General features: G+C 50.6%; 1 protein-coding gene across 1 annotated transcript; it reads left to right on the top strand.

Moving 5' to 3' along the window:
- Positions 1 to 3,838: 3,838 nt before the first annotated feature.
- GGT7 (gamma-glutamyltransferase 7) lies at positions 3,839 to 25,926 on the top strand. The gene is given in 19 exon segments (XM_040575959.1): positions 3,839 to 3,942; positions 3,944 to 4,010; positions 8,054 to 8,280; positions 9,105 to 9,227; positions 9,230 to 9,258; positions 10,052 to 10,076; positions 10,079 to 10,168; positions 10,713 to 10,780; positions 11,419 to 11,492; positions 11,905 to 12,098; positions 14,414 to 14,501; positions 15,212 to 15,310; positions 15,313 to 15,338; positions 16,770 to 16,858; positions 17,578 to 17,730; positions 18,470 to 18,587; positions 20,759 to 20,896; positions 21,604 to 21,703; positions 23,367 to 25,926. Coding segments are annotated over 19 exon segments (1,917 nt in total). The 5' UTR covers positions 3,839 to 3,897; the 3' UTR covers positions 23,531 to 25,926.
- The last annotated feature ends 204 nt before the right edge of the window (positions 25,927 to 26,130 follow it).

A 26,130-nucleotide genomic window follows, 5' to 3' on the forward strand; every position in this document is an offset into this window, starting at 1 on the left:
GATCCTTGGGATGCAGAGGGAAGAGTGCAGTAGCAGACAGCTTCTGCTACGTGAAAGTCGCCAATTTAAATGATCCCAAACAAAAACTCCTGTATTTGCTCTCCCCATCCCCAAACTTTCTCAACCTTTCAGTCTGATGCTTTCAGCTGAAATAAGAGAAAAAGAAAGCATTAATCTCCCATGAGAATTACATAGCCTGCTAGTTCTAGGTCACCCTTTGCTACTGGCATCGTTTGCATCTTAGCTGTTCTCAGCCATCAGTAACATCACTGTATACTTGAAATGCTGTAATAAATGTGGCCTGAATAATCCACTGTGGAGCTTCTGTATGCTCTGGTCTTTGAAGTTCTGCAAAATGTTGGGAGTGCGGGATTCCGTTAAGAGTTTTAATTTTGGTAAATATTTTAGCTAGCAGTTCTCCGGGATTCTTAGGTCTCTTGTATTGTAGGCTTGACTGCAATGCTTTCAGAAGTGGTTAGAAACATTTCTAGTGTAAGTAGGTAGCTAATGCTTATATCCATGCTTTAAAGGGTGATTAAGAAGGTTAAGCCACACGTTGCCTCTGTATAAGCTGTTCTGCCTCTTCGGCCCCTGCATGGTGACACAATCATGGCAGAGCCAGTGCTGCATTGCAGCATGCCCCTGTCTGGTCCAGTGCTCGACTTCAAGCACCGTTGTGAAACCTGCAGAGTGAAAGAGTGGAAAACAGGAGAGTTGCTTATCTGCCTTTTGCCTCTATTCCTCAATTGCTCACAGCCTCACCAGCTAAGTTTCTTGGTCTTTGCAGTTCTCTACTATTCTGCTGGACAGAAGCTGCCAGCCTGAGCTGAGGAGGATCCTCTGTTGAGGACTGTGACCACATGGAAGAGACATTGGTTTCTGGATCTCCTCGAAGCTCCTGGTAATTTATGTTGGTGGCAAGTTTTTAATCTCTTAAGGTTTCTGCTTTAAGGAGTACCTCAGTGGCTGGAAGCAAGTTCCTCTAGTGCTGGTCTCTAAGGGAACTAAAATCATGGCATCTGCCCTGAAAGAAATGAGCTCAACTTTAAGAAGCCCAAGGGGATGGGGCAGCCTACAGAGTGGAGCTGAGCATCTTTCAATGATGAGCACTGTAAAAACAAGGTATTTTTGCAGAGCCTCAGGGGACTGACAGAGGAATGGTCTAGGAGAAAACATGAAGGTGACAGTATGAAAAGCAGCAACAGCTGGGATGAGGCAGTGCAGTGGGGTTGGGCAGCACCGTTGTGCTCAGCAATTTTGGTACTGGCATGACGAGCATGCTTGCTTTGCTCTCCCCGCTCCGTGAAGAGTGGGTGACTAAGCTGATGGCTGGTGGGAGTCTGCTGCCGTGGAGCTGTGACTAGTGGTGGAAAGGAGTCAGAGAGCTAAGCTGTGCAAGCTGCAGCTGTTGGGACACAGTTCCATCAGCAGGCCACATCCTTCAGGGTCCACATGATGGTGCAGAGAGGAGGCTGTACTCCTTGCAGGCTCTGTGAAACTCACTGCTGGATGCAGCCCTGTAGGAATATCATTTTGGCTCTCAGCAAAAAGCTGGGGGTCCCTGGCAGGAAGGAGCAGGAGGAAGATATTCCCTGACTTCATTGCGAGGCGAGGAGCTGGTGTGGAACTGGCAGAGAAGCTTTTTGTGGTCTTTCTAGAGCTGTCAGACCCTAGCTATAACAGCTGCTGTCAATGTGGTGTAGCTCTGCAGCGGGTATGGCTGAGTACACAGCACAGCGTATGTTTGTTATCTGTGGTTTTGGTCCAGCAAAGGAATTTTACTGACATCACTCTGTTTAACGGAGCTTGGGATGTCCTTAAATCAGTGTCTGTTGAGGATCGAGCACACTGATGAGGTTTCAGAGTCTCTGTCTGCTCCATGGAGGTGTCATCTGCATTTTCCCAGCTTGATTTCCAGGCTTGCAAAGGCTGTGCTCGCAGCTTGCTGGGATTCATCCATATGCAGGTGACAGAGATTTGGTTTGGTTCACCAGCAACACAAGACTAGTAGAGGCCAGAGTTGGGTTGGTCTGGGCCAAGCAGGGTCAAGAAAACCCAAGAAGTGTGAAGTAGAGTTATGTCTTCAAGCACTGTTAAATCATGTCACAGACCAGACAACTGGGGATGATACTCACTGAGAACTTCTGGGACAGCAGGGCTACTAACATGGGGAAGGGCCTAGAGGGGAAAGCATACGAGGAGCGGCTGAGGTCACTTGGCCTGTTCAGCCTGGAAAAGAGGAGGCTGAGGGGAGACCTCATTGCGGTCTGCAGATTCCTCACGAGGGGGAGTAGAGGGGCAGGTGCCGATCTCTTCTCTTTAGTCACCAGTGTTAGGACCCATGGGAATGGAGTCAAGCTGCAACAGGGGAGGTTCAGGCTGGATATCAGGAAAAGGTTCTTCACCGAGAGGGTGGTCATGCACTGGAACAGGCTCCCCAGGGACGCAGTCATGACACCAAGCCTGTTGGGAGTTTAAGAAGCGTTTGGACTGTGCTCTTGGTCACATGGTCTGAATTGTTGGGTAGACCTGTGTGGTGCCAGGAGTTGGACTCGATGATCCTTGTGGGTCCCTTCCAGCTTGGGAGATTCTATGATTCTACTTTCTAGGGTGTTTAATTTCAAGACGTCTGTTAATACTCTGCCAGGCAAGTGAGCGTAGGAGGATGCAGTATGCACAAAGCTCCCAGCCTTGGAGGAGATGCTGTGGTGGGGAAGGGACCACCTCCAACTCCTGGGGATGGGAAGACTGGAGAGATCTGTGAAAACAAGCAGGCTGAGACTGGCTTGCAAACCCAAACAATCCTCCCATGAGCCTTTATCTGGTTGTGCCCATCATCCCCTCAGGCTGCTGGAGAGCACGAGCAAAACCACTGCCGCAGCAATGGTTAGGTTTGCATCTGCCTGCATCAAGGAGCGTTAAGCAAGCCAGGAGAGCTTCTTGTGTGTTTGAGCCTGAGAAGGGCAGGGGGCATTAGCTAGCTCCTTGGAGGCAAGTAGGACACGTACCTCAAGGGACTTCCCAGAGCCAAACAGCCCATCATCACTCGACATGTTCTGTTTACAAAAGCAGCTGATGCCCAGGATAAACCAGGGCAAAGGATGAATTTTGCAGATTGAGCAGCTAAGCAGCACGCGTCAAGCTGAGAGAGACAGTCCTGTGTTGTCATAGGGGCACAGGGAACTAGTTTGCACAGTGTTTCGGGCAGCCCAGAGCAAAACCACCTCTTCCATCTTCCACTTATTTCATTGCTATTTTTTAAGGGAGCCACTGGAAGCAGCGACGAAGTTCAGGGACTGCATCCCCCTCCGGCCTTTGCACTCACCTTCCTGCGGCAAAGCCGCCTTAGGGCGGGGCGCACCCCGCTCCGGCAGCGCGGGGGGGGCCCTCTCTGAGCCCCGGCCCAGCCTCTCGCCCCTGCCGCTGGCCAGCAGCCCCTCGGGCGCCGTGCACCGGCCGCCGGGCGCTGCCCCCCGGCAGCAACGAGCCTTGCCTGGCGGAGCGGGGGTGGCCCCGGGCCTGGCCGGGAGAGGCTGCGGCCGGGCTGCGCTCCTTCGCCGGGGGGCGCGCGGAGGCTGCTCCGGGGCCTTCCCGGGGCTCGGCGGCCCCGGAGCGAGCGGCAGGGCTGGGACCGGGGGCCGCGGCGCGGGGTCGGGCTGGCGGCGGCGGGCGGCAGCCCCCGGCCCGCGGGAGGCAGGCGGGGCCCGGGGGGGGGGGGGGGGGGGCGCTGCCGAGCGGCCGCTGCGGGAGCCTGGCGGGGCCCGGCCCCTTCCGGCGGCGCGGGCGGCGGAGCCGGGAGGGATGGCGGCGCCGGGGGGCGCGGCGGGGCCGGCGGCCGAGGAGGAGGCGGCGGGGGGCCGGCAGCGCGCCCTGGGCGCCTACTCGCCCGTGGACTACATGAGCATCACCAGCTTCCCCCGCCTGCCCGAGGAGGAGGCGGGCGGCGCGGCCGAGGGCGGCCCTCCGCGCGCGGAAGGAGGAGGACGCGTTCCTGGGCGAGCAGGACACGGGTGAGGGGCGGCGGCCCGGCCCCGCATGCACCCGGCCCCGCGGCGCCCCCTGCCCCTCCCCGGACCCCGGCGCCCCCCACGCCGTGCGGGCGAGCCAGGGCCGCCAGGTCAACCCGTCCCCCGCCCGATCCCTCGCGGCCTCCCCGGGGTTGCTGCCGGGAGGGGACGGGGCCCCACGCTGCTGCCGTCTCCCCGTGTTCCTCTCCGGCGGAACCGTGGCAGCGAGCTCCGGGCAGCACGGCCTGCGCCGAGCCACGGCTACCCCGCTGCCGTGGGGGCTCCCGCACGCTGTCACCTCGCTGCCCGGGCAGAGCGTATCGGCATGGGGGATCCCATCAAATCACAGCTCTGTGTCATTCATTTTACAGTTCGCTTCCGCATTTCAGCCTTTCCCACTGCAAACATCTGATGTTGCTCATCCTGTCTGCCTCGGCCACGTGCTCCAGGGGTCTGAGTAGTACCTTCTTGGCCTTGATGCTGTACACAGTAAGCAGGAGCTTGCTGTGCTCCCACATCCTTATTTTTCCCAGTCCTTGCAGAGCACCTCATTTGTCTTGCTGGGACATGCGTAGAATAGCAGGCACTGGAACTGACCTGGAAGTTGGTATTAGCAGCAGATACAAGGACTTTGGCAAAGAGCTAGCACTCCTTCCTGCCAGATGCATGATTTTAATAAAGCCAGGTGTACCTTTTATCCTTGAGAAAACCTTTTGCCTGTTTTTATTTTATTGCTTTCTTGTAAATAGTCCAGAGTAATTTTTTCTTCTCTATGTCATGTTTCCACAAGCAGCATAGACCTTCGCTGCATAAGATTACCCGATACTCCACCACAAGACCTAAGCTCTTCCCTGTGTAGCACGACTGGCTGCAGTTCACTGCCACCGGTTTCATTAGTCCCAGGGCCTGCTCCTGCTCTGACCCATTTGCTGAGGGAGCAGGATTTGGGGTCTGAGGAGCGACAACTGCTCACAAATTGCTCCGCAGCCAAGTGTATGCAGCTCCTGGACTGCTCGATAACCTGCAGGTGGATGTCAGCGCTGCTCGCACCGTGTCCTAGGCCTCATCTCACTGTGACCACCAAGTCGTTTTCATTGTCTGTTCTCATCCCATCCCTCCCAGTACTCCCCTGTGACTGGACCCTGCAAGGTGAAGTTGCCGTGGGCAGTATGGCAGGAGTAGCACGAGATCTCTTGTTTTGCGTGTGGGGCATGAGCAGAGGTTTTTGTGGTTTGGGCTATGCAGGGGTCCTGCCAGGTGTGAGTCTCCACTCCAGGCACTTGGTGTCCCCAGGTGCCACCTGGAAGAACTGCATTTTCTATGCTGCCATGTGGAGTCTTGCACTCATCTGACATCGTGTATGTGTTGCAAAAGCCATCCATGCTTCTTCATGCCACATCATCTGCCAAACCCATAGGGGAGGTAATCCAGACCTTTGGTTTCTGCCACACAGACGGTCTCACTAACAGGGGTGTCACCTGTTGTGCTCTTGGTCATGGGGAGAACCACCCCAAAGGACTGCAGAGTGCCATGTTGCAGTGCCCACTGGGGCGTGCAAACAGCTCTGGCCTCTGCTGTCCCCACCGCAGCATGTCCTGAGCCAAGGTGGTCCTGTGTCCCCACAGCGCCGGTTCCCACAAGAAAACAGGCCTCCTCCACAGCTCCCCTGGAAGCCAAGTAGGGTTTGATGGCTTCTCTTGCAAGGGAGGAGGGGGAACAGTGGTGCTGGGACAGGCACCTGCACGTTGGCCGTGCAGGATGCTTCTTGCCCTCTGTGCTCCAGACCAGCCCCCTCCTTCCAAATCATGGCCACGCTGTCCACATGTATGGTGGTTTTACCTTGGTAGGCAGCTGAACTCCACCACAACCATTCTCTCACCCCCCTCAGAAGAGGAGGGGAAGAAGAAAAGGAAAGAAACAACTCACAGGTTGAGATAAGGATAATTGAATTAAAGGAAAAATAATTATTAAGGGAAAATTATTATTAATTAAATAATTTAACTAAAGGGAAAAGGGAAAGGGAAAAAGGAAAAAAAAAAAAAGACAAACAAGCAAAGGCCATGTGGAAGTGCAGAGGAAAGAAATTCCTCTCTACTTCCCACCAACGAGTGATGCTCGACCACGTCCTTGCAGCAGGGCCATTGTTTGGGAGGACAGACGTTTTCACAACGGGAGCCCAGCCCTGCCCTCTTCTTCCTTTTTCCACCTTTTATTGCTGAGTGTGACCCCATATGGCATGGAATATCCCTTTGGTTGGTTTAGGCCAGCTGCCCTGGTGACGTTCCTTCCTCACCTTGCCCACCCCCAGCCCGCTGGCTCTGGGGGTTAGCGGGAGTCCTGATGCGGTGCCAGCACTGCTCAGCAGCAGACACAACACTGGGGTGATACCAGGGCTGTTCCAGCTGCAAGTGCAGAGCACAGCACTGTGTGGGCTGCTGCAGGGGAAGTTAGCTCCATCCCAGCCAGACCCAGTACACCATGCAGCACCCGTGGCCACGCAGAGTGAGCTGCCCAAGGCCCTGTGGGATGCCTGTGGCTGTGCGTGACACTCCTTGCCAGGGCATCTCTGCCACCCCCACCAGGGACGCCCCAGCCCTTTGCCCTCAGCTGGGTCCCCCCTGCCCACATGCTGCAGCTCCACATGCTCAGACCAGACGTGCCAGTTCTGTGGCCTTCCCAGCCCTGCTCCTGGGTCCCTGCGGTGTGAAGGGGATTAATCTCACTCCAAGGGGATTCCCTGGCTGTGGGATTTACTCCTGGTCGCAGTGCTACTGAAGTTAGAGCTGCCACCCCCCTGCCTGGTCCCAGGGACCTGCCTGGGGCTGAGCATGGCCCTGGGGTACTGTCACAGAAGGACAGGGGTGGCAGCCCCCAGGGAGGTGCTGCTGACAGAGGAGGCAGAGGTGCAGCAGGGCTGTGGGGCTTTCTGTTTGCCTGTCACCAAATCCAGAAATGTCTCCAGAATAGAACAGCCCCAGGACGGGCACACAACCCTGCCACCACCACCACCGCCCCTCAGATGTCTGCCGAGCGAGCAATGAGCTGGCCTGTAGGGACCCCCTCAGGCTTCACCTCCCCAGCCAAAGTTCCAGGTTCGTGCCCCAAACTCCTGCTAGCCCCAGCAGCTCATGGTCCCCCAGGCCAGGCCAGCCCTGCTGCAGGCTGGTGGGGAGCAGTCCTGAGCACCTCGCCCTTGCTGCTGGGTGCTCCTCTTCCTGCCCTGCTTGTCTTTGGGGAGCCCCAGGACCTCCTGGCTGCCCTGGGCCGTGTGGTGCCCATCAGGGATGGGCCCATCCGTGCTGTCTGGGTGTGCTCAGAAGGCCTCCTCCCCACCTCAAAGGCAGCAGCTGATCCAGGTGGAGAGTCAAGGCATGTTTTGGACCTTTTGGTCACCCTGAGACTTGCTTGCTGCCTGGCCAAAACTCTTTCCCATTGCATTCACCACCTCGGGGCTGGGCATTCAGCACGCAGGTGGATCTCACAGGGGACCTCGTCAGCCAGAGGAAGGAATTCAAGCAGAGCCTGCCCTGCAGCCCGGCCTGGAGGACCTGCTGAGGTCCAATTTGCAGGTTTGCTCTTCTCTGCCCCCACTTCATCATGCTTCAGTGGATGTTTCCTGTGCCTGGGCCTCTGTTTTGCTCAGATGCTCAAGCATAGCTCCAAATAAGGCTGCTGCTGTTTCAAATCTGAATTTCCTCTTCTTCAGTCCTGATGCATTTCTGAGACCTGTTTGCAAGTCAGCCATCCAAATGGGTCCATCCCTGGAAGCTGATGAACAGACTAAAATGGAGAAAAATTCTGTCTTTTTTTTTTTCTCTTAATCTCCAGGGAAGTCATCTTGGAATAGGTAGAGCTAAAGGAAGGAAACAATAAACAGCCCAGAGCAGCATCTGAGCCAGAAAGTCTATTGAGATCTAGTATCAATAGGGAAGGTAATAGCCTTGCTGGACACAGCTCTATGTAATGTTAGTGCTGGGTAAACACTGCAACAGGAGCCCTGTGTTGCTCAATACCTAACCCTTGTTTTCTCCCTGCTGCTCACAAAGACCCAGACTCCTTCCTGAAGTCTGCGCGTCTCCAGCGCCTGCCCTCGTCCTCCTCGGAGATGGGCAGCCAGGACGTGTCCCCTCTGCGGGAGACCAGCAAGGACCCATTCTCCGGAGACTGCAGCTGCCGGCAGGACGGGCTGACCGTCATCATCACTGCCTGCCTCACCTTCGCCACAGGGGTCACCGTGGCCTTGATCATGCAGATCTATTTTGGGGACCCTCAGGTAAGATGAAACTGGCTTTGCAGCATGCTGTGGGCTTTGGCTCTGAAAACAGGAGAGGTTCCCTCATCTCCCTCCTTGCAGTGGTTTAGCCCTGGTAGGTGTCAGTGAGACCCTAGGTGCTGAGTCCCTCTCTCAGCAATTCTGTCCTTAATTAATAGAAACCATAGAATATCCCGAGTTGTCTGAAAGCTTTTTCGTGTTGCTTTTTTTAGGAGCTAGGGGCGATTGGGTGTGTCAGACTGAGGTCTGAGCTCCTGCACCGTGCTGGGGCAGCTGTGCCCGGCCGGTCTGGGGGTGATGTGGGGGCAGCAGGCAGCCCCAGTGGTGTGTCTCCAGCCATAGTCAGAGCCAGATGTGAATGCTTTTCAAGAGCTGCTCTTAGAACAGCAGGACGTAATGTCTGTGCATCTCCACTTGCAGAGTTTTAGGGATCCATATGTCAGGGCCATCTCTGGAAGGATCTGTGCAGGGGAATTGCTGAAATCACAGCTGACCCCTCTGCAAAACCCTCCATGGAGCAGTGCTCCCCTGCCAGAGCAAAGGCAGCGTGGTCGTGGGGTCATGCCATCCTCAGGAAAAATACACTGCAGAACATTTTCAACCATAGCCTGAGGGTCATCCAATCATCATGGTCATCTTCTCCACCTCGTGCCCAGCAGGGCAGACCTGGCTGCAAATCCAGAATGGGAGCGTTGCATTTTTTTGACTATTTGCTTTCTTACCGGAATTCAAAATGCGGCTGTTGGGAGCGGAAGCAGCTTGACCCAGTGGCTACCTGGCCGAAGCGGGTTGAGAGCCTGGTACAACCGTCTCCTCTCCGGCAGATCTTCCAGCATGGTGCCGTGGTGACGGACGCTGCCCACTGCACAGCCCTGGGCATCAAGGTGCTAAACAAGCAGGGCTCCTCGGTGGATGCAGCCATCGCCTCAGCCCTCTGCGCGGGGAATAGGTGAACCCCCACACATCGGGCATCGGAGGGTAGGTGGTGACCACTGCCATCTGCGGGGTGGGCTCAGGTGTGTTGTTTCCCCATGTGTGCTCCTGTCCTGCCAAGCTACAGCCTGCAGGACTGGGACTCTGGCCTCAGGCAGTGGACGTGTCCACGTCTTCACAGGGACAATGACCTTCCCCCAGGCTGCAGTCACTGAAAGGTCCCAACGTGGCAGCAAGGGACAGAGCCCTCTGTGAGGGAAATTCTGTGCCTGCGGTAGCAGCTGCCAGGACAGTCCCAGCCGCAGGCTTGAGAGAGTTGAAAAGTGACTGTGGGTGACTGAACCCCTGTGCGGGGTGCCAACAGCTCACAGCACCCAGGGTCAATCCCAGCACCTGCAAAGATCAAGCACTTCCCATTGTAAACTCTGCTTCTCATTAGCAGGAGCCCAAGGCCTGATTCCAGCCAGCCCCGACTCCCCTCCTGTTCCCGGTACATCCCTGGGCTGGCGCCCACGTGGGCCCAGTGCACTTGGCTTCACGGGAGGTCCCGGGAGCATTGCATAAAACCACCCGATAGCTCCTCCAAGCTGGGCAGGAGGTTGCTCCGTCATAAGCAAAGCACCTGCTTTGTTGCAAAACAGCTAGTATTAGAAAGAAAATCCCACACAGTCCCAGCCCAGCAGTGGAACAGAGCCAGTGGCTCTCTGGCCAGGCTGTCAGGGACTGACCCGGCCTTGCTGCAGGCTCAGTCAGCTCAACCCACACTTTGTGCTGGCTTATGGCAGCGGCTGCAGCCGGGACAGACGGTGCCGTGCCATGACCCCCCCTTTTGCCACAGGGGTGGGGTGATGCTGGTCCACGAACATCCGGAAGAAAACGGAGCCAGTTGATCGACTTCCGTGAGGTGGCTCCCCTGGGCATCCCACTGGAAGGGGACCTGCAGAAGGACACCAAGGGTGAGGAGCCCTCCCTCAGGGCCAGAGCTGGCTGGTGTTCCCAGCTGTCCCTCCCCAACAGCTCCTGGGCCCAGTGGGAGATGCCCAGGGAAGTGGCTTGGGACCTCTTCCACCATGGGACGTCCATGCCCCGCAGCCCATGGGGGAGCCTGGTGAAACACTCCTTCATCATCCCTGGAATGACTGGAGTGTGTAGGGCTTGAGGAGCAAGGGAGGTCCGTTGGGGCGAGGGCAGGGAATAAGGCATCTCCCTCCAGCAGTGGGGAGCTGGGAGAACAGAAGTTCCAGGAGGGAGCAAGGTCCTGTGCTTCTGTTGGGTTATTTCTCCTGACCGAGTTGGGCTGACACTGGGATTGAAGTTTCCTCTTTCCTTCCAAGGACTTATTCCCTAATTTAGTGTCTTGCTACAGACTCCTTCCCCTCCTAAAGACCATGCAAACACCTACCATGTGAGCATGAATTGCCGCTCCTTGACTTGCAGCTGGGGGACCATGTCTCACAGGAAGAGACTCTACCTTCTTTTTCGTCCTTTCTTTTCTACAGCCAGGTCTGCTGGTGGGGGTGCCAGGCATGATACAAGGCAGGCACCAGGCTCACCCGTTGCATGGGAGGTAAGCCCTCTGCCCTGCACAGGCTGCGCCCCATGGTCCCCGGGGAGCTGGGAGTATGCAGCCCCTCACCATCGAGACTGTGCTCTCAGCCCACCAGTCAAAACGTTAGTAAGCGGGTAGTTGTGGCTTGTGTTGAAAAGTACCTTCATGTTTTGGCTTTATTTAACAAAAGAAATAAATCAGCTTGGTCAGAATTTCTGCAAAGTGAAATTCTGGCAAACGTTTTCTAACAAGACAGACAGTTAATGTTATCTTAGAAATATGTGCAGAATATTTTCATGCATTTTCATACATTTTTCAGCTCTCTCTTTAGCTAGACACTGAGCAATGTGGTTGTCCTTGTTGCCCTACTGGGACAGCAAAAGGGAGGGTCTGAACAACTGCTCAGGAATGTGAGGTTTTGCTCCAGAGATGCCCATTTCCCCATCCTTGCATTGTCATTTCCTCTGGGGCACAACATGGATCACTGTGATGATCCTGCTGAAAAGAAACAACAAAGCTCAGTGCTCATTTTGGCCACAACTGGCCCTGCATGGTGTGCTGAGAGCCCCAGGTGCAGAGGCCAGCCTCTGCCCGCTCCCCCGGCTGTGCCACGCACCTCCAAGGCACGCGGCTCCTCCTCTGCTCTCCTTTGGCAGGCTCCCCTGGTCAAAGCTGCTGGGCCTCGTGGCTGCTGTCGCCCAGGACGGGTTTAATGTCACACATGACTTGGGTGAGCACATGCTGGGGAGTCAAGGTGGCTGCTCAGCACAGAGGAGCCACCACAAGGGTGCCAGGCTGTTGGCAGGGCTTGAGAGGGAGTAGGTGGTTGTGCATGGGGAATCAGAGCTCTTTGGAACTGGAAATGGGTGGTGGTGGGAGGTGAGCAAGTCAAAGCAGGGGTCTACAAGAGGGGAGTGTAGTGACAGCTAACCTGGAGCCCTTCCCCAGGGCTGGTGGGGAGGTGGTGGGGTTTCTTTGGGTTTCCTTCCTAGCTGCAGTGGGGATACAATCCACCCCCCTGTGGTCTGGCTCGCTGGTTTGGAAATGGCAAGAGGCAGCGGCAAATCCCCAGGTCCCCTGCATGTCCATGCATCCTGGGGTTTCTGGATGTCCTTCCCCTGCCCCTCCCTTCTCACCCACAGCCAAAGCTCTGACTGAACTGAAGGACCTGAACTACTCTGACAAATTCCGGGAGATCTTCCTGCCAGACGGCCAGCCTTTGCTGCCTGGCATGTTTGTGAGGCGCCTGGACCTCGCAGCCATCTTGGAGCTGGTGGGAGCAGAAGGGGCATCAGCCTTCTACAGCGGCAACTTGACCCAGGAGATCATCTCTGAGGGACACCTCTGTCCTTGTCTCTGCCCAATGCCACAGCACAGTACAGCCTGGGATGGGAATGCCACCTGCCTCATCACCTCTTTAAGCTGGGACAACACCTGGAGATAAGCTGTAGCCAGCTGTCAGCGCAACAATGGGGACAAATGCACGCAGCTTCCTTTTTCTCTCCTGTCCTTGTCACCGCAGCAGTGTAAGTGACACACAGATCGTTTCTACAGTCTACAGGAAAGAAACCCGTGCCTTCCTCTATAACCAGGGCAGACTGTTTTTTTTGAAGGCAAAAAAAAATCTCTCCCCACCCCAGGCTGTGTTAAGGCAGTGTTCATGACAGCTCCTCACTCCTTATTGGAGAGGTGCACACTTGGTAGAGAAGAAAATTGTTGTCGTAATGGGACTGTGTGGAGTTACAGGCTCTGGGAGGATGATTTGAAAACAAACTGTGAGCTTTGTGGGTGGAGGATCAGACAGTCTTGGTTCCACTTAGGTTTGCCCAAGTTTAACTCCTGTTCCTGAAGGTGCTCTAGAAAAGAAGGCAACAACAAGGAATTATTCCAGTAAAACAAACAAACAAACAAAAAAACTACTGTGGCCAGAGTGGGAGTGCTGATGAATATTTATGAGCATACTAAGACAATTTTTATGTAAGTTATACTGGAAATCTACTTTATACCTGTGTAGCTGCAGTCAGAGTGGTTAGTGGGACCATTTTCCCCTGCCATCATGGTTCAGGTGATGCTCCTTCAACACGTTGTCAGTAATCTGGGCTGGGCTTATTCAGCTCAAGCCTTAGACGTGAGCTCTGTGTTAGGAAGCCTTTCCTATGGTTCACATGGACCATAGCAGAGGTGGAGAACATGAACAGAAGTCCCAAGCTTGTGGTGCATCTCCATAGCCTAACCCTGCTTATATCACTCCCGATCCCCTGATCTGAGGGGCTGCTGCAGGGAAACACAAGCTCTCCATGGAGGAGCAAGGCCCAGGGTTGCAACACAAAGGACCTTAGCAGGCTCTGGATCAAGTGTGCTAGTCCAGCTTCAGTTGCAGAGCGAAGTGCTGGCCTCCCACATCAGCTTCACAATGTTTATTGTTTCAGCAAAGGAAGGGGTGGTAAAACTCCGAAACACCCGCCCTTTGTTTCTGTCATGAGCTGGGAAGGCACTGGTGCAGAAAAGTGCTATCCAGGGAATTTGAGGTGGTGTCTGCAGTGTGTGGCTGAATTGGGTTTTCGTCCTTTCTGCGCCCGCTGACTCCACCTGCCCCATGCCCTGCTGCTTCGCCCCAGCTCTCCTTTGGCTGGGGCTCCAGGAGCTCCTGGCACAGGCAACTGCCTGCTGATCTCAGCCACTGAGAGCAACATGGCTGGCTCTCTAGGGTCGCCTTAGGAAGGGAACAGGCACTCCACAGAGGAGCTACAATTTCTTTTGCAGTTTTGGGGTGGTTTGACATGTTGACCCCTCTAGATACACACTACTTTAGCTTTCCTGCCTCAGTGATTCCACCACTTTCTCTGGAGAAGTTTTTCCTGCCAAGTTAGGTGTTTCTGGATGAAATCCAGAGGACTCACCCTAGCAGACCTCTTAACAGCCTGCATGGTCTTCTCTTGGAGAAAGACAAGAGGTGGCCCATGAGCACGAGTAACCACCTGTATAGTGACTGTGTTACTTTGTGTCAGGGGGATTTTAAGGCCAACAGAGTGATGGTCCATTTCCATCATGATTCAACCATAGAGGACCTGCAGTGGAGGGAATTACCCACCTTTACTGCATACATGAGAATTACCAAAACCAGTATGTCTATCTCTGGAAAGTAGTACAGAAAGACCAAGGGTACATCAACATTTCTATCACCTGAAATAATTAAAAATAGGGTGGGGAATTGAGGGCTAAAGTGTTTCTTGTGATAGGGCATCTGCTTCACCCAGGTCCTTCCTGGAAGTAGTCAAATGCTTCATACCTTTAACATACTCCATCCTTGCCACCTGGGCAGGGGGAGAAGGCTGCAAGGCAGTGCAAGTACCCATCCTCATGGGTAGGCAGAACTTCTTCAGCACAGCTAGAGTGAGCTCAGCGGGTGAGCTTTTGGAGGTGAGCTGCAGAGCTTCCAGAGGTAGTGAATGGTGAGCCAGGCCACCAAGGCCATGAAAACACAGATTTTTCAAGGGATCCTGAAAAAACTAGCACCTGAATTGCACTGGAAGTGCTCAGGAATCTCACTGGTATTCAACAACATGTGATTGCTCACACAGGCCAGCATGAGGAATGCAGAAAGCCTTGACCCAGCTTTCTCAGCATGCGCTGCCTTGTTCTCCCACTCAGGTGCACAACTACGGCGGAGTCTTGGTGGAGGAAGACTTCAGCAATTACAGCGTCATAGTGGAGAATCCTGTCCACACGGTATATCGAGGTAAACACTGCTGCCTGACCCACCGCCACACAACTGCAGTTAAAAGTTTGCTTCATCTGGCAGGAGGTGACAGTGTCTGTAACAGCATCTGCAGAAAAGCCCTCCTGGGAGATTTCGTCTGTTGCCTACTGAGCCTGATGCATCTGAGGAGGTTCAGGAGGTTTCTAGCACTTTCAAATGGGCCTGTTTTTTTCCTTGGTAGTGACCCATTGTGTTTTGATAGAATTTTACTATGTAAAGATGCAACATGGTCACATATTGATGCAATATCTAGATGTAGCTGGACCACACACTACTGCCTACATCTGAAGATGACTCCCAAAGTTGATCTACAAAGGAGAAAAGCTTGTTTTATGCAAAAAGTTTTTTAAATGTCATACTCTTATAGAAATCCCTGTATTCACTCTCCTTACAGCTGTAACATTGCAAACCCATTTCATCTCCATTCAGCCATCCTGAAGTCCAGAAACCACTCAGCCAACCAACAAGAACTGAATTTCAGATGTAAAGAAACATCCCTCTATGGACTTCCTTTATGCATCTTAAAGAAACAGAAAGACACAACAGGAGTATTTTAGGAAACACTTTTTAATTATCTCCCCAAATCTGAAAAGGCTTCGCCATCCTCAAGAACACTACCTTATGGGAAAGAATTGTCACTGAACAGTGTCTAAAAATGGAACTTTATTTCTCTCTTCTTCCCTTCACAGGTCATCTTGTTTTGACTCCTCCACCTCCACATGCAGGTCCTGCACTGATCACAGCACTGAACATCCTTGAGGGCTTTAACATCTCAAGTCAAGCATCCAGGGGAATATCTTGCACTGGATGGCAGAGGTAAGAGGAGGTTCAACATTTGTCTGAATTTGTTAGGCTGCTGGAGAATAATTAATTTATTCCTTGGTTGTACAGAAGTGTTTGTAGGTAATTCCCAGAGGAGAGGAGAATGAGCAAATAGACTGCTAAAGTGTAAATCTGAGCTGTGCTGCTGCCTCAGGTGGTTGCAGATCCTGGAGCCTCCTGCTCAGTTGAGCTCTTTCTACCTAAGCAGAGCTTTTACAGAAGACCAAACTATGGCTTTTGGCCCGCTACTTATATGTGATTGTCTCTGCAGAATGACCCCGGAGCAACTGAGGGCATCCCACCGATTTCTTCCACCTCTTATGCTACAGAGGCTTTTGTAGGAGACAGGACAGTGGGTGCAGGGAAGTTTTGCCTTAGCAAAAATACAGCAACTGGAGGTGTTACATGCAGCTAGAACTGTGAAGAGGCAGAGAAAGTCGACTCTGCAAAGTTACTTTTGAGCACTCTTTAGGGAGCTTTAAATGAATCTGCTTGTTCTGCACTTGCACTGGGCCAAGAGTTTCACACCACTTGTTATCATGTTGCAGGTGAGGAGCAGCAACCTCCAGATAAAGGGCAGTCACTTCAGAACAAGTATAACCTTGATTACTCAGGATTGCAAGGCTGATCACATGGCCATGATCACATTCAGTGCTAGATCAACACCAAATCGTCCAGCCTTGGGACAGCCATGACCAAGATGTCTTTAACCTGTGCCCTTGGGTTGGACATGTGCTCTGCATGTTTCAAGGGAGATCTTCCGTGGCCACCAAGCTGCTTGTACACCCCCCCATGCTGTGGTGGCCAGGAGGCTCATAGAAACACCACCTTGCCCAGAAGTTAATCACGCTCTGAGCTGTACATCAAAGATAAATTACAGCATTTCAGGAAAGGCTGTTTGTGAATGGTGCATATTAAAATGGAAATGAACTGTCTCGAAACTTTAATGAAAATGGCATGACCTGAAAACTGAAAGTCTAGTGCCATCCCAGAGGCAATGGCAAGCCCAGGACCCACTGTCCCACTCGGATTCAGTGTGATCTCTGCTGTTGTGGAGGCCACTCAGGAATAGAAATAGAAAGAAAGTGGCATCCTGGTAACCCCCATCTGCCAGCTGGCAATACAGCTGAACCACCGAGCTGGGTTAAGCCAACTGGACAACCTCACCTGGGAGGTGGAACATATACAAATACCGCCTGATACAGTCAGCTCCCTCAGCATACAGTTTGTCATGAAAATCTGATGCCCCTTGGTCCCCATATCCATGTGGCAGCCCTTTCCACTGAAGTGGACGTTTGAGTTCATAGGGTTTAGCCAACATGCTGGAAGAGCAGGTACCTCTTCTTTGGGGTATCAAAGATGGTATTTCCAGGTCCACCTAAATGATGCTCTGTCTTTCTTTCTTTCTTTCTGTGTTCAACTTAGACCTTAAAAGTAGCCCTGAGTCAAGCTAGCAACTTGGGAGACCCATCTGATGATGTGTCTGTCACTCATGCTGCAGAAGGCATGCTGAGGTAGGTCGGAGGCTGATGGGCACATTCGTAGTTGCAAGATGTCTGATCTGGTTATCATTCGGGGATTTGCTCTTTTCAATGCACAGGGAGACCTGAGGTTTTTCTGCCTCTGTTTTACTGAGGAAAGGTCAGTCCTTGAGTGTCCAGCCTAGGGCTCACTTTCCCACAAGGATCACAGCTGGTACCACAGGTCTCTGGAGATGAATCATCAAATGTCCTTACACAGAGGTTTCCTGGAGACAGTTTGATCTTGAGGGTTCCTCCCACTTTCTGAGCCCTCTAGCTATTCCTTCTCAGGAGGTCGGACAAACTATCTCTGCAGTACATCCAGTGATGCAGGAGAGGCCAGCCTCAGGACTTCAGCCCAGCCTCCTACTTCAGAGCCAGGTTTAGCCATGGTTGGTGGCCAGTGCTGGATCTGTCTCACCCTCCTCTGCACTCAGAGGACCAGCACTCTGCCAGTGGTGACACCTCATGACTATCAGTGGGTGAGTTCGTGCCCACAGATAGAGCCTGGGAGGTTCATGGTGTTCCCTCGTTTTGTGGGCTGAGCCATCTCATTTCCTTCCATCAGATGAACCAGAGGAGCTCCCTGTCCTTAGGACCAGCCTCCTTAGAGAAGCACAGCCCTTAGCTATGTAGGTATACCCCCACCAAGAGATGTTAAACATTCTAAGCTCATTGCCTTCTTATCCCGTTCACCTCCCTCATTGCTGAAGTAAATCAGAAGCTAACTCCTTGCGCCAGCTGATTAACGACTCCCAGTCCTTCTCGTCTGATTTCCGCCTGCCGCACTTCTCTGTGGAGAGCGGACCCGCTGCCAGCCAGGTTCTTGTCATGGGGCCTGATGACTTCATTGTTGTGGCTGTAAGGTAAAAGAGTTGCTTCTCTCCACAATATGCTCAGAGGGTGGGAGCGACGAGAATAAAGCAGGTTCAGCAGGACAGGACGGAGCCATACCTGAAGCTCTGTCACAGGGGGTGGGAGGCTTCCCCCCCAAAACAAACCTAGCCTAGAGCTGCAGCTTCCAGCCTGTTGGGTCAGCCCATGGTCTGCCCCTCAGAGAGCCTCAAAAGGTAAAGTTTAGTGAGAGAGGTTGTGCTTTTCTAGACAAGATTTGTGGTCACAGAAGAAATTTTGAATTGATCCTTGAAGTAAAAACAGCATTCCCAAGCCCCCCAGCCCTCATGGGGCTGCTGTGTCCCAGTTAATCCTGCAACAAGAAGAATGGGGAAGATGGGATGGAGATATGTGGGCTGTGAAGGCTTTGAGCTACTGCTCTGCCCTGTGCAACCCTACTAACTCTGCCCACAGCCCTTGTGTTCCTGGTTTGGCCTGAGTCTGCTCCCTAGAGAGGTGATGAATTCAGCAGCATGGAAACAGACTCATCATCTAGAGGAGAATCCTTCAGTACAAGGAGGGTCTGGCCCACCATCACCCATGTGGTCACTGTGCCTGCTCCTAAATACGTGGAGACTCTGGCTGTAAAAAAAAATGTAGAATATTCTCTGTCAAGCCAAGATGGTAGAAAAAAATGGAGGACTGAAAGCCTCAGGTGTACAATGAATCACTGAGAGGAATATTATGAGATTTCTTCTTGTTTCTTTTTAGTTCTTTGAATCGTCCCTTTGGTAGTGGAATAATAACACCTTCTGGAATCCTCCTGAACAGCCAGATGTTGGCCTTCTCCTGGCAAAACAAAACAATGAACCACTCCATTCCCAGGCCGGTAATGAACAACATGACAATTTTTTTGAGTTGTCTGCACAACTTTTATTATTTTTTTTCTCATCTCCACAATGGTGAGGCTATTTGTTGCCTTATTAATAACTTAGGAGCTTTCTATAGACAGTTCTCTCTATCTTTTTATTATATAAGCCACTGAAACAGAGTAAGCAGAAGGCTTTGTGTGTATCAGTTATCACTATAATGCAATGTTATCAAACAGCATAATGCAGTTGCATGTCTCAGGCACCTATTTTTGTGCCTGAAGACTGGAGGATAGCCAATGTCGCTCCGGTCTCCAAAAAGGGCAAGAAGGAGGATCCGGGAAACTACAGGCCAGTCAGTCTCACCTCTGTCCCTGGAAAGGGAACAGCTTGTTCTGGAGGCCATCTTCAAGCAATTGGAGGAGAAGAAGGTTATGAGGAGTAGTCAGCATGGATTCACCAAGGGGAAATCCTGCTCGACCAACCTTGTTGCCTTCTATGATGGCATCACCAGCTGGGTAGATGGGGGGAGAGCAGTGGATGTCATCTACCTTGACTTCAGCAAGGTTTTTGATACTGTCTCCCATGACATCCTGCTAGCAAAGCTGAGAAAGTGTGGGACAGAGGAGTGGACAGTAAGGAGTGGGTTGAGAACTGGCTGACTGGCTGAGCTCAGAGGGTGGTGATCGGTGGCACAGAGTCTGGCTGGAGACCTGTGACTAGCGGTGTTCCTCAGGGGTCGGTGCTGGGTCCAGTCTTGTTCAACATCTTCATCGACGACCTTGATGAGGGAATAGTGTCCGCCCTCAGCAAGTACGCCGATGACACAAAGCTGGGAGGAGTGGCCGACACGCTAGAAGGCTGTGCTGCCATTCAGCGAGACCTGGACCGGCTGGAGAGATGGGCAGGAAGAAACCAAATGAGGTTTAATAAGAGCAAGTGTAGAGTCCTGCACCTGGGAAGGAACAACCGGACGTATCAGTACAGGCTGGGAGATGACCTGCTGGAGAGGAGCTCTGCGGAGAAGGACCTGGGGGTCCTGGTGGACGACAGGTTGGCCGTGAGCCAGCAGTGTGCCCTGGTGGTCAAGAAGGCCAATGGGATCCTGGCGTGCATTAAAAGGAGCGCGGCCAGCAGGTCAAGGCAGGTGATCCTCCCCCTCTACTCTGCCCTGCTCAGGCCTCACCTGGAGTACTGTGTCCAGTTCTGGGCTCCCCAGTACAAAGAAGACAGGGATCTCCTGGAAAGAGTCCAGCGGAGGGCCACAAAGGTGATACGGGGCCTGGAACATCTTCCCTATGAGGAAAGGCTGAGAGAACTGGGTCTGTTCAGCCTGGAGAAGAGAAGACTGAGGGGGGATCTTATCGATGTGTATAAATACCTGAGGTGTGGGAGACAGAGGGATATGGTCAACCTCTTTTCAGTGGTTTGTGGGGACAGGACAAGTGGCAATGGCCACAAAATGGATCACGGGAAGTTCCGCACCAACATGCGAAAGAACTTCTTGACAGTGAGGGTGACGGAGCACTGGGACAGGCTGCCCAGGGAGGTTGTGGGGTCTCCTTCTCTGGGGATATTCAAGACCTGTCTGGACACCTACCTGGGCAGCCTGCTCTAGGGAACCTGCTTTGGCAGGGTGGGGTTGGACCTGATGATCTCCCTAGGTCCCTTCCAACCCCTACAATTCTGTGATTCTGTGATTCTGTGATTTTTCCTGAAGCCCAAATGCACTTTAGAGCAACTGTCCTTTGGGAACTTGAATTAAGAATTCTTTTCATGAACTACTGCTCTGCAGGTTTAACAGTAATAGACAGAAGAAGAAAAATCTTCAGTTCTTGGAAACAAAAAATTACAGACCAGTACTGGTATCTTCCAGTGCTGCGTTGTTGATTCTTCTTTCTGTGTATTGCAAAACTGTCCCACTTTGCTGAGTTGATACTTTAGGAGTGGGTGAATGGCTCTGTATGTCCTCTGTAAAACTTCTTTGAGAGCCATGGCAAGAAAGGGACTGGATCCTGTTAACATCGGAGAGCATTGTCATAGTAGCGACAATGGCAGCCTTGTCAAACTACAGAGGTGTAATTGCAGACTCAGACAGAAAGAGTAAGAAGTTAACTTGCACAACTTGAACACCAGCAAAGCCTTTGTCTGCTTGCTGAAATTTTTTGGTGTGTTTTTTCCTCATCTGCAGCAAAATCTCATTCAACCTCGGAAACGGCCCCTGTCTTTCTTGTTGCCCACCATCGTGAGACCATCTGAGGGGATGTGCGGGACATACCTGTGTCTGGGAGCTAACAACGGGGACAAAGCCTTGAGTGGCATCGTTCAGGTCAGTGCTGTGTCAGGGTGCCCACTCCCTCAAGCAGCTGCTGGGCTCAACGCCAAGGGAGGGTCTCCTCCTGCAGTGCACATTTTCCATCCTAATGTCCTAGTCTGTGTAGCTCTGGTAGCTCTTTACCCTATGAAAAGCTCTTTTTAGTGCACTCCAGACTAAATTCCTCCCTGCTCAGCACACTACAATTTGGGGAGCTCCTCGTAATTTATTATTTGTAATTGGGTGAAGTACTTGCCAGTAGCATGACTGTATGCGCAACAGCACTGGATTATTAAAAAGAAAGTTGGCTCCCATTTTCCTTACCTCTTGAAAAGCATAATTCAGGGCAAAATTAAAGCCAAACATTGTTTCCTATTGTGTTGTTAGGAGAAGTAACATACTGATCTTCTGGCTGTAACAAATACATTTTTAGAGATTATGTCAAGTTCCAGACTTATAACTCTCCTAATTTAGCAGTAACTATGTGACAAAATGCCCATGCAATCCTGAAGAGGTACCATTTTTCTATCAACGATACACGGGCTGCATTTCAAGGTTCTCTTCGTGTGTGTGAAAACCTGCAGTTTGGCAAGCAGTTCAAATTCTTCTTTGCCTGCTGCAACTGCAGATGTTGGAGCCTCCTGTTAGGGAGATGCTCAAGAAGTTCACTTCTCCTACTCTCAGTACTTTTTTACTATTGAGGATCTTTCATTCTCTCACAGGTTTTGGTAAATGTTTTAGCACTTAACAAGAATCTGAGTGAAAGTTTGTCACTTGGTCGACTTCACCCACAGCTTCAGTCCAACACCTTGCAGGTTGACAGTGAGTATGGATGCTGGGTGTGGTACGGTCTAGAGGTCTGGCATGTTCAGGAAAGTAGCACCATTTCCATAGCACACTGCTGTGGAAGTGCAATAGCCCAGTGCACAGCTCCCCATGTTGCAGGATCCTTGTTGGGTGCAGCAGGTTTGGGGTCAGACAAAAGTAGTAACCTAGCTTCATCAAAATTTGGAGCCCTTGCTGAGCCATGCTGTTGTCTTGGGAACAGTCCCTGGCCCCTCCAACACCACCTGTTCCAATTCTTTTGGATGCTTCTCACCAACCCTCCCTCTGTCCCAGCCCACCTCTGAGCAGCAGCCTTGTCCTTTCCTGAAAACCTTTTGTGTGATCTGATATTACATCACTGCATATATCCAGATAAGCATGATTGTAACCACATCTTCACCCATACAGGTTATGAAAGCTAGCAGATCTTCACACACTTTATTACCACTGCCATAAATGCTTTGCTGTCACTTTCCAGTACCTCTTTCTAACTCCAGCAGCTGGGGAGAAGACAAGGCTTAGGACAAGGCTTTTAGGCTGACAGTACTGGAAATCCAGCATCAACGCAGACACGCTGGAGACTGTACTGCCAGCTCTTGTCCTTGTTATTGCAAGTCTTGGTCTATTTGGTGTTTTTCATAAAGCCCCATATCTTAGCACAGAGAGCCATAAATGATATTTTGTTCTTATTTCACACAGCCAAATTTTCTAGGCCTTCCCATTTCAGAGGAAAATCTAATAATGCCTGTCAGGTGTGACCCACAGGCTTGAAAACTAGAATGTAATTAAAACAAATCCAAAACTTCAAAAGGCCCTAATTTGTAGGTTTGGACATTTGGAATCAACAAGGTATATGTATGGGATTTTTGTGTGACTGCTGGATTTCTCCAGCTGCATCCCCTGCTTTGTATCCTCAGGCACTTCTATTCATATGAAAATTACAAAACACCAACTAAACAAATTAAAAGCAGAAGAGTGAACAGCCTAAGTTAGGCTGGAAGATTAAGAATTACATAAAGGGGAGGTTGGAAAGCTTATCACATTCTAATTTACAAAGTTGGTCATTTGGCAACTTGCTTTACTGTCATTTGTTTTGAGTTGCTTTGTATCTTACTTTGATTAATGCCATTAATATTATTTTAAATTGAGCTCTTCAGAGCAGGGACTGCCCTTAGTTCTGTAAACAGAATAATTAGGATCATAGAATCATAGAACGGTTTGGGTTGGAAGGGACCTCAAAGACCATCCAGTTCCAACTCCCCTGCCATGGGCACGGACATCTCCCTCTAGATCAGGTTGCTCAGGGCCTTGTCCAACCTAGTCTTGAACACCTCCAGGGATGGGGCATCCACAACTTCCCTGAGCAATCTGTGCCAACAACGTATTTTTCCCCTTTTTCAACGAGGATGGTCTTCCATGTGTTTGACTGATCTTCAGGATCTTCTCATTTTCTCCCCTGTGCAGAACACTGTCCAACTCTGAGCAGCCTTTGCTCTTGAGAGCATGCTCAGGGCGGTGAATGCTGGTCCTCCTCGGCCGCTCAGCTCACACTGTCTGGGACACCTGAAAACACCACAGGCAGTTTTGTAGACAGAGCTTTGTATCAAAGGTGTATTAAACAGTGGTTTCAGTTACAAACCCTCTTTTAAAATCCCTACAGGTGAATTTCCTGAAGAAGATATTGAATGTCTTATAGCCAGGGGCCATGAAGTGGATAAAGTCAAGGTGATCTCCCTAGTTCATGGGGCCAGGAGAACCAACAGTTTCATCATTGGCCTGAAGGATCCCAGGAGCGTGGATGCTGCTGGAGCCACAATATTATAGCACCTCCCAAACAACATACTCACTGAACAAGGCTTTAGAGAGATCAACCCAAGTGATGTGCATGTTCTGAAATGGCTGCCTCCTTCTCTCCAGAGTGAGACCACTGCATACACACACATATATCCGCACTGCTGAGTAAACTTTCTGCGTTCCCTACCCAGGATGACACGGGGGATTAGTGGTGCCAACATACATTTCTCTGTTTTTTTCTTTCTTTAAAAAAATATTTGAAATGTAAGCAGCCCAGTCGTTGTTATAGGAATGAAGGGAGGACACTTTTCTTTTGGCAGCATCTTATCATTAATTTCAGTCTTTTCAAAAGCCCGATTCTAACCAACATCTTAATTTTAATGAGCAGGAACATTAGCAAAGAAAACAATGACAGGAAAAAACAGCTGCTGATAATACTGTAAACTTCATCTCCGTTTCTTTCCCAAGTTCATTCTTTGCCTGTTGTGTAAGTCAATAATTAATGCAGCCTAATGTAGTGTTTGTAGGTGCCTGTATCTGGAATATCAGGGAGTCCTTTAATGTTCTGTATGGGCCAGCTGATTTTTACCAGCATGCAGCCTCCTATGTTAGTTCCTTTTCTTACATCACTGCATACCTTGAATTTTTTGAGTAAATATTTTGAATCAAGTAGCTGTGCATACTCACTGGAAGACCAATTTTGAACCAGTCTGCCTCTTTATTGGCGTAGACCAGCAATTCACTGCTTTTGTTCCCAGAACAGCTGCCCCACCACACATTTTGTAACCGGAGCAATGGTTTTCAACTTTTTACAACTTGTGGACCCCCCCAGTAGTTTTCTTACATTAGTCCAGCCTCCTCCGTAGTGAATTTACGCTTAGTGGTAATGGGCTTACTTTGCTTAGATACTTTCTGGAGATATCTTTGAAATACTACACATACTTATAAAAATTCACAGACCACGGACTGAAAACCACATGGAAACAGATTAGGTGGATTCAGGGCTTTCCTTACACTGCCTTATCTCAGTCTGCTTTGAAAGCCTGAGTTGTATAATCCCTACAGAGAAGCTTGGGATTTTCTGCTTACTAAATTCAGGCCTGTACTTCAGCTCAGGTGGCTGTTAGAAAAGCTGAAGAGAATGACAGAAAAGGTACAATACAAAGCAAAAACTACTGAGATATTTTTCTGTCCACAGCATGAAATACAGAATATAAGAATACTTCTGCATTTCTTGACTTAAAAAAATGAAAAAAGCACCACATCTGTTCACTGCACCATTTCATTCAATGTTTGTACATTTCCTCCCTTTTTTATTTTATTTTATTTTATTTTATTTTATTTTATTTTATTTTATTGTTTGTTTTTACGAGAAAGTTAGATAGAGCCACCTGGCACTAAAAAATCTGGAATTTGATCGTTTTCTGAAGTCTAAATTGTGATGATTTCCTTCATGGTGCAAACATGTCTATGGCCATTGTACTTATTATATATGTATGTCTGTTTGTTGTTGCCTTGGTCTGTCATTTGACGCACGTTAGCCCAACCGTCTTTCTGAGGGAGCCTCTCAGACACCAATTTGTTTGTAATGCGCCTCCCTCACACAAGCTGCCATTTAGCACAGGGCATGTGTGGGTTGCTTTGAAGTGGTCAGGAAGCTACCATAGATAATTGGACTAATCGTTCCTGACACCAACCAGCTGAGCATCTCAAAGCATCTTAAGCTAATTCTTGCACATTGTGCTGAGGAGGGAGAGAGAAGTTTTTATGCTCCTCTGAAATGCAGCCACCCCTGAGTCAGCTACTTAGCAGATGGGAACATCTACAGTATTTTCTGTTACTTAGCATTAGTGGCCTCAGCCAACAGACAGGGCAATTACGGTGTTATCTGTGGGAAGTTGTACACTGTGTCACCAAACTGCCCGTATGGCAAGAACAGGCTTTCCTCAGGAGGAGGACCTCGAATCTGTTTATTTTTCTGTCATAGGCGCTAGAACTCATCACTGCGCATAGTTGGAACATTCACAAAACATTACATGTCATGCAGCAGACCTCCTCGGGTTTAACAGGAAGGGGAGGATGCATTTTTGTGTGTTGAATCATACTGGTGGAAATTTGGGACTTTCTGGTAGAGGACAGCAGTGATGTGTCCCTCAGACATGGAGGTTTACTGGGCACCACTGCAAAATAAATAGTCAGGTAACTGCTGCTACAGTACTTTGCATGAAATATTACAGAATGCGTTGAAAGATAACATTCCTATTTATTCATTCAATTCTTTTCCCTAATTCACTTTTGATGCTGGAAACTGTATACATTTGTAAGATAAAGACTCTGGTCTTGACTCAAAAGGTCACTTAAAAGCCCCAAGGTACAATTTCAGAGCAATTAATTGGAATCTTAAAATAAAGCATGTTCTTAAGTGCTCTGTTGGATCATGGCCTATGTTGCAAAAAAGAGAAAATTTAGAATAACTGGAAGATGGGTCTTAGTCCCCTAAGTAATGACTAAGAGAAATAAAGATATTTTGAATTATTTCCCATTTTCTCTGTTTAAAATGGCATCAGTGTAGCACAGATGTATTCAGTACTGAAACCTTTCATCAGGTAATTGGCCCAGTGTCTCTGGTA

Source organism: Cygnus olor, chromosome 16, assembly GCF_009769625.2.
Source record: "Cygnus olor isolate bCygOlo1 chromosome 16, bCygOlo1.pri.v2, whole genome shotgun sequence".
Classification (NCBI taxonomy): domain Eukaryota; kingdom Metazoa; phylum Chordata; class Aves; order Anseriformes; family Anatidae; genus Cygnus; species Cygnus olor.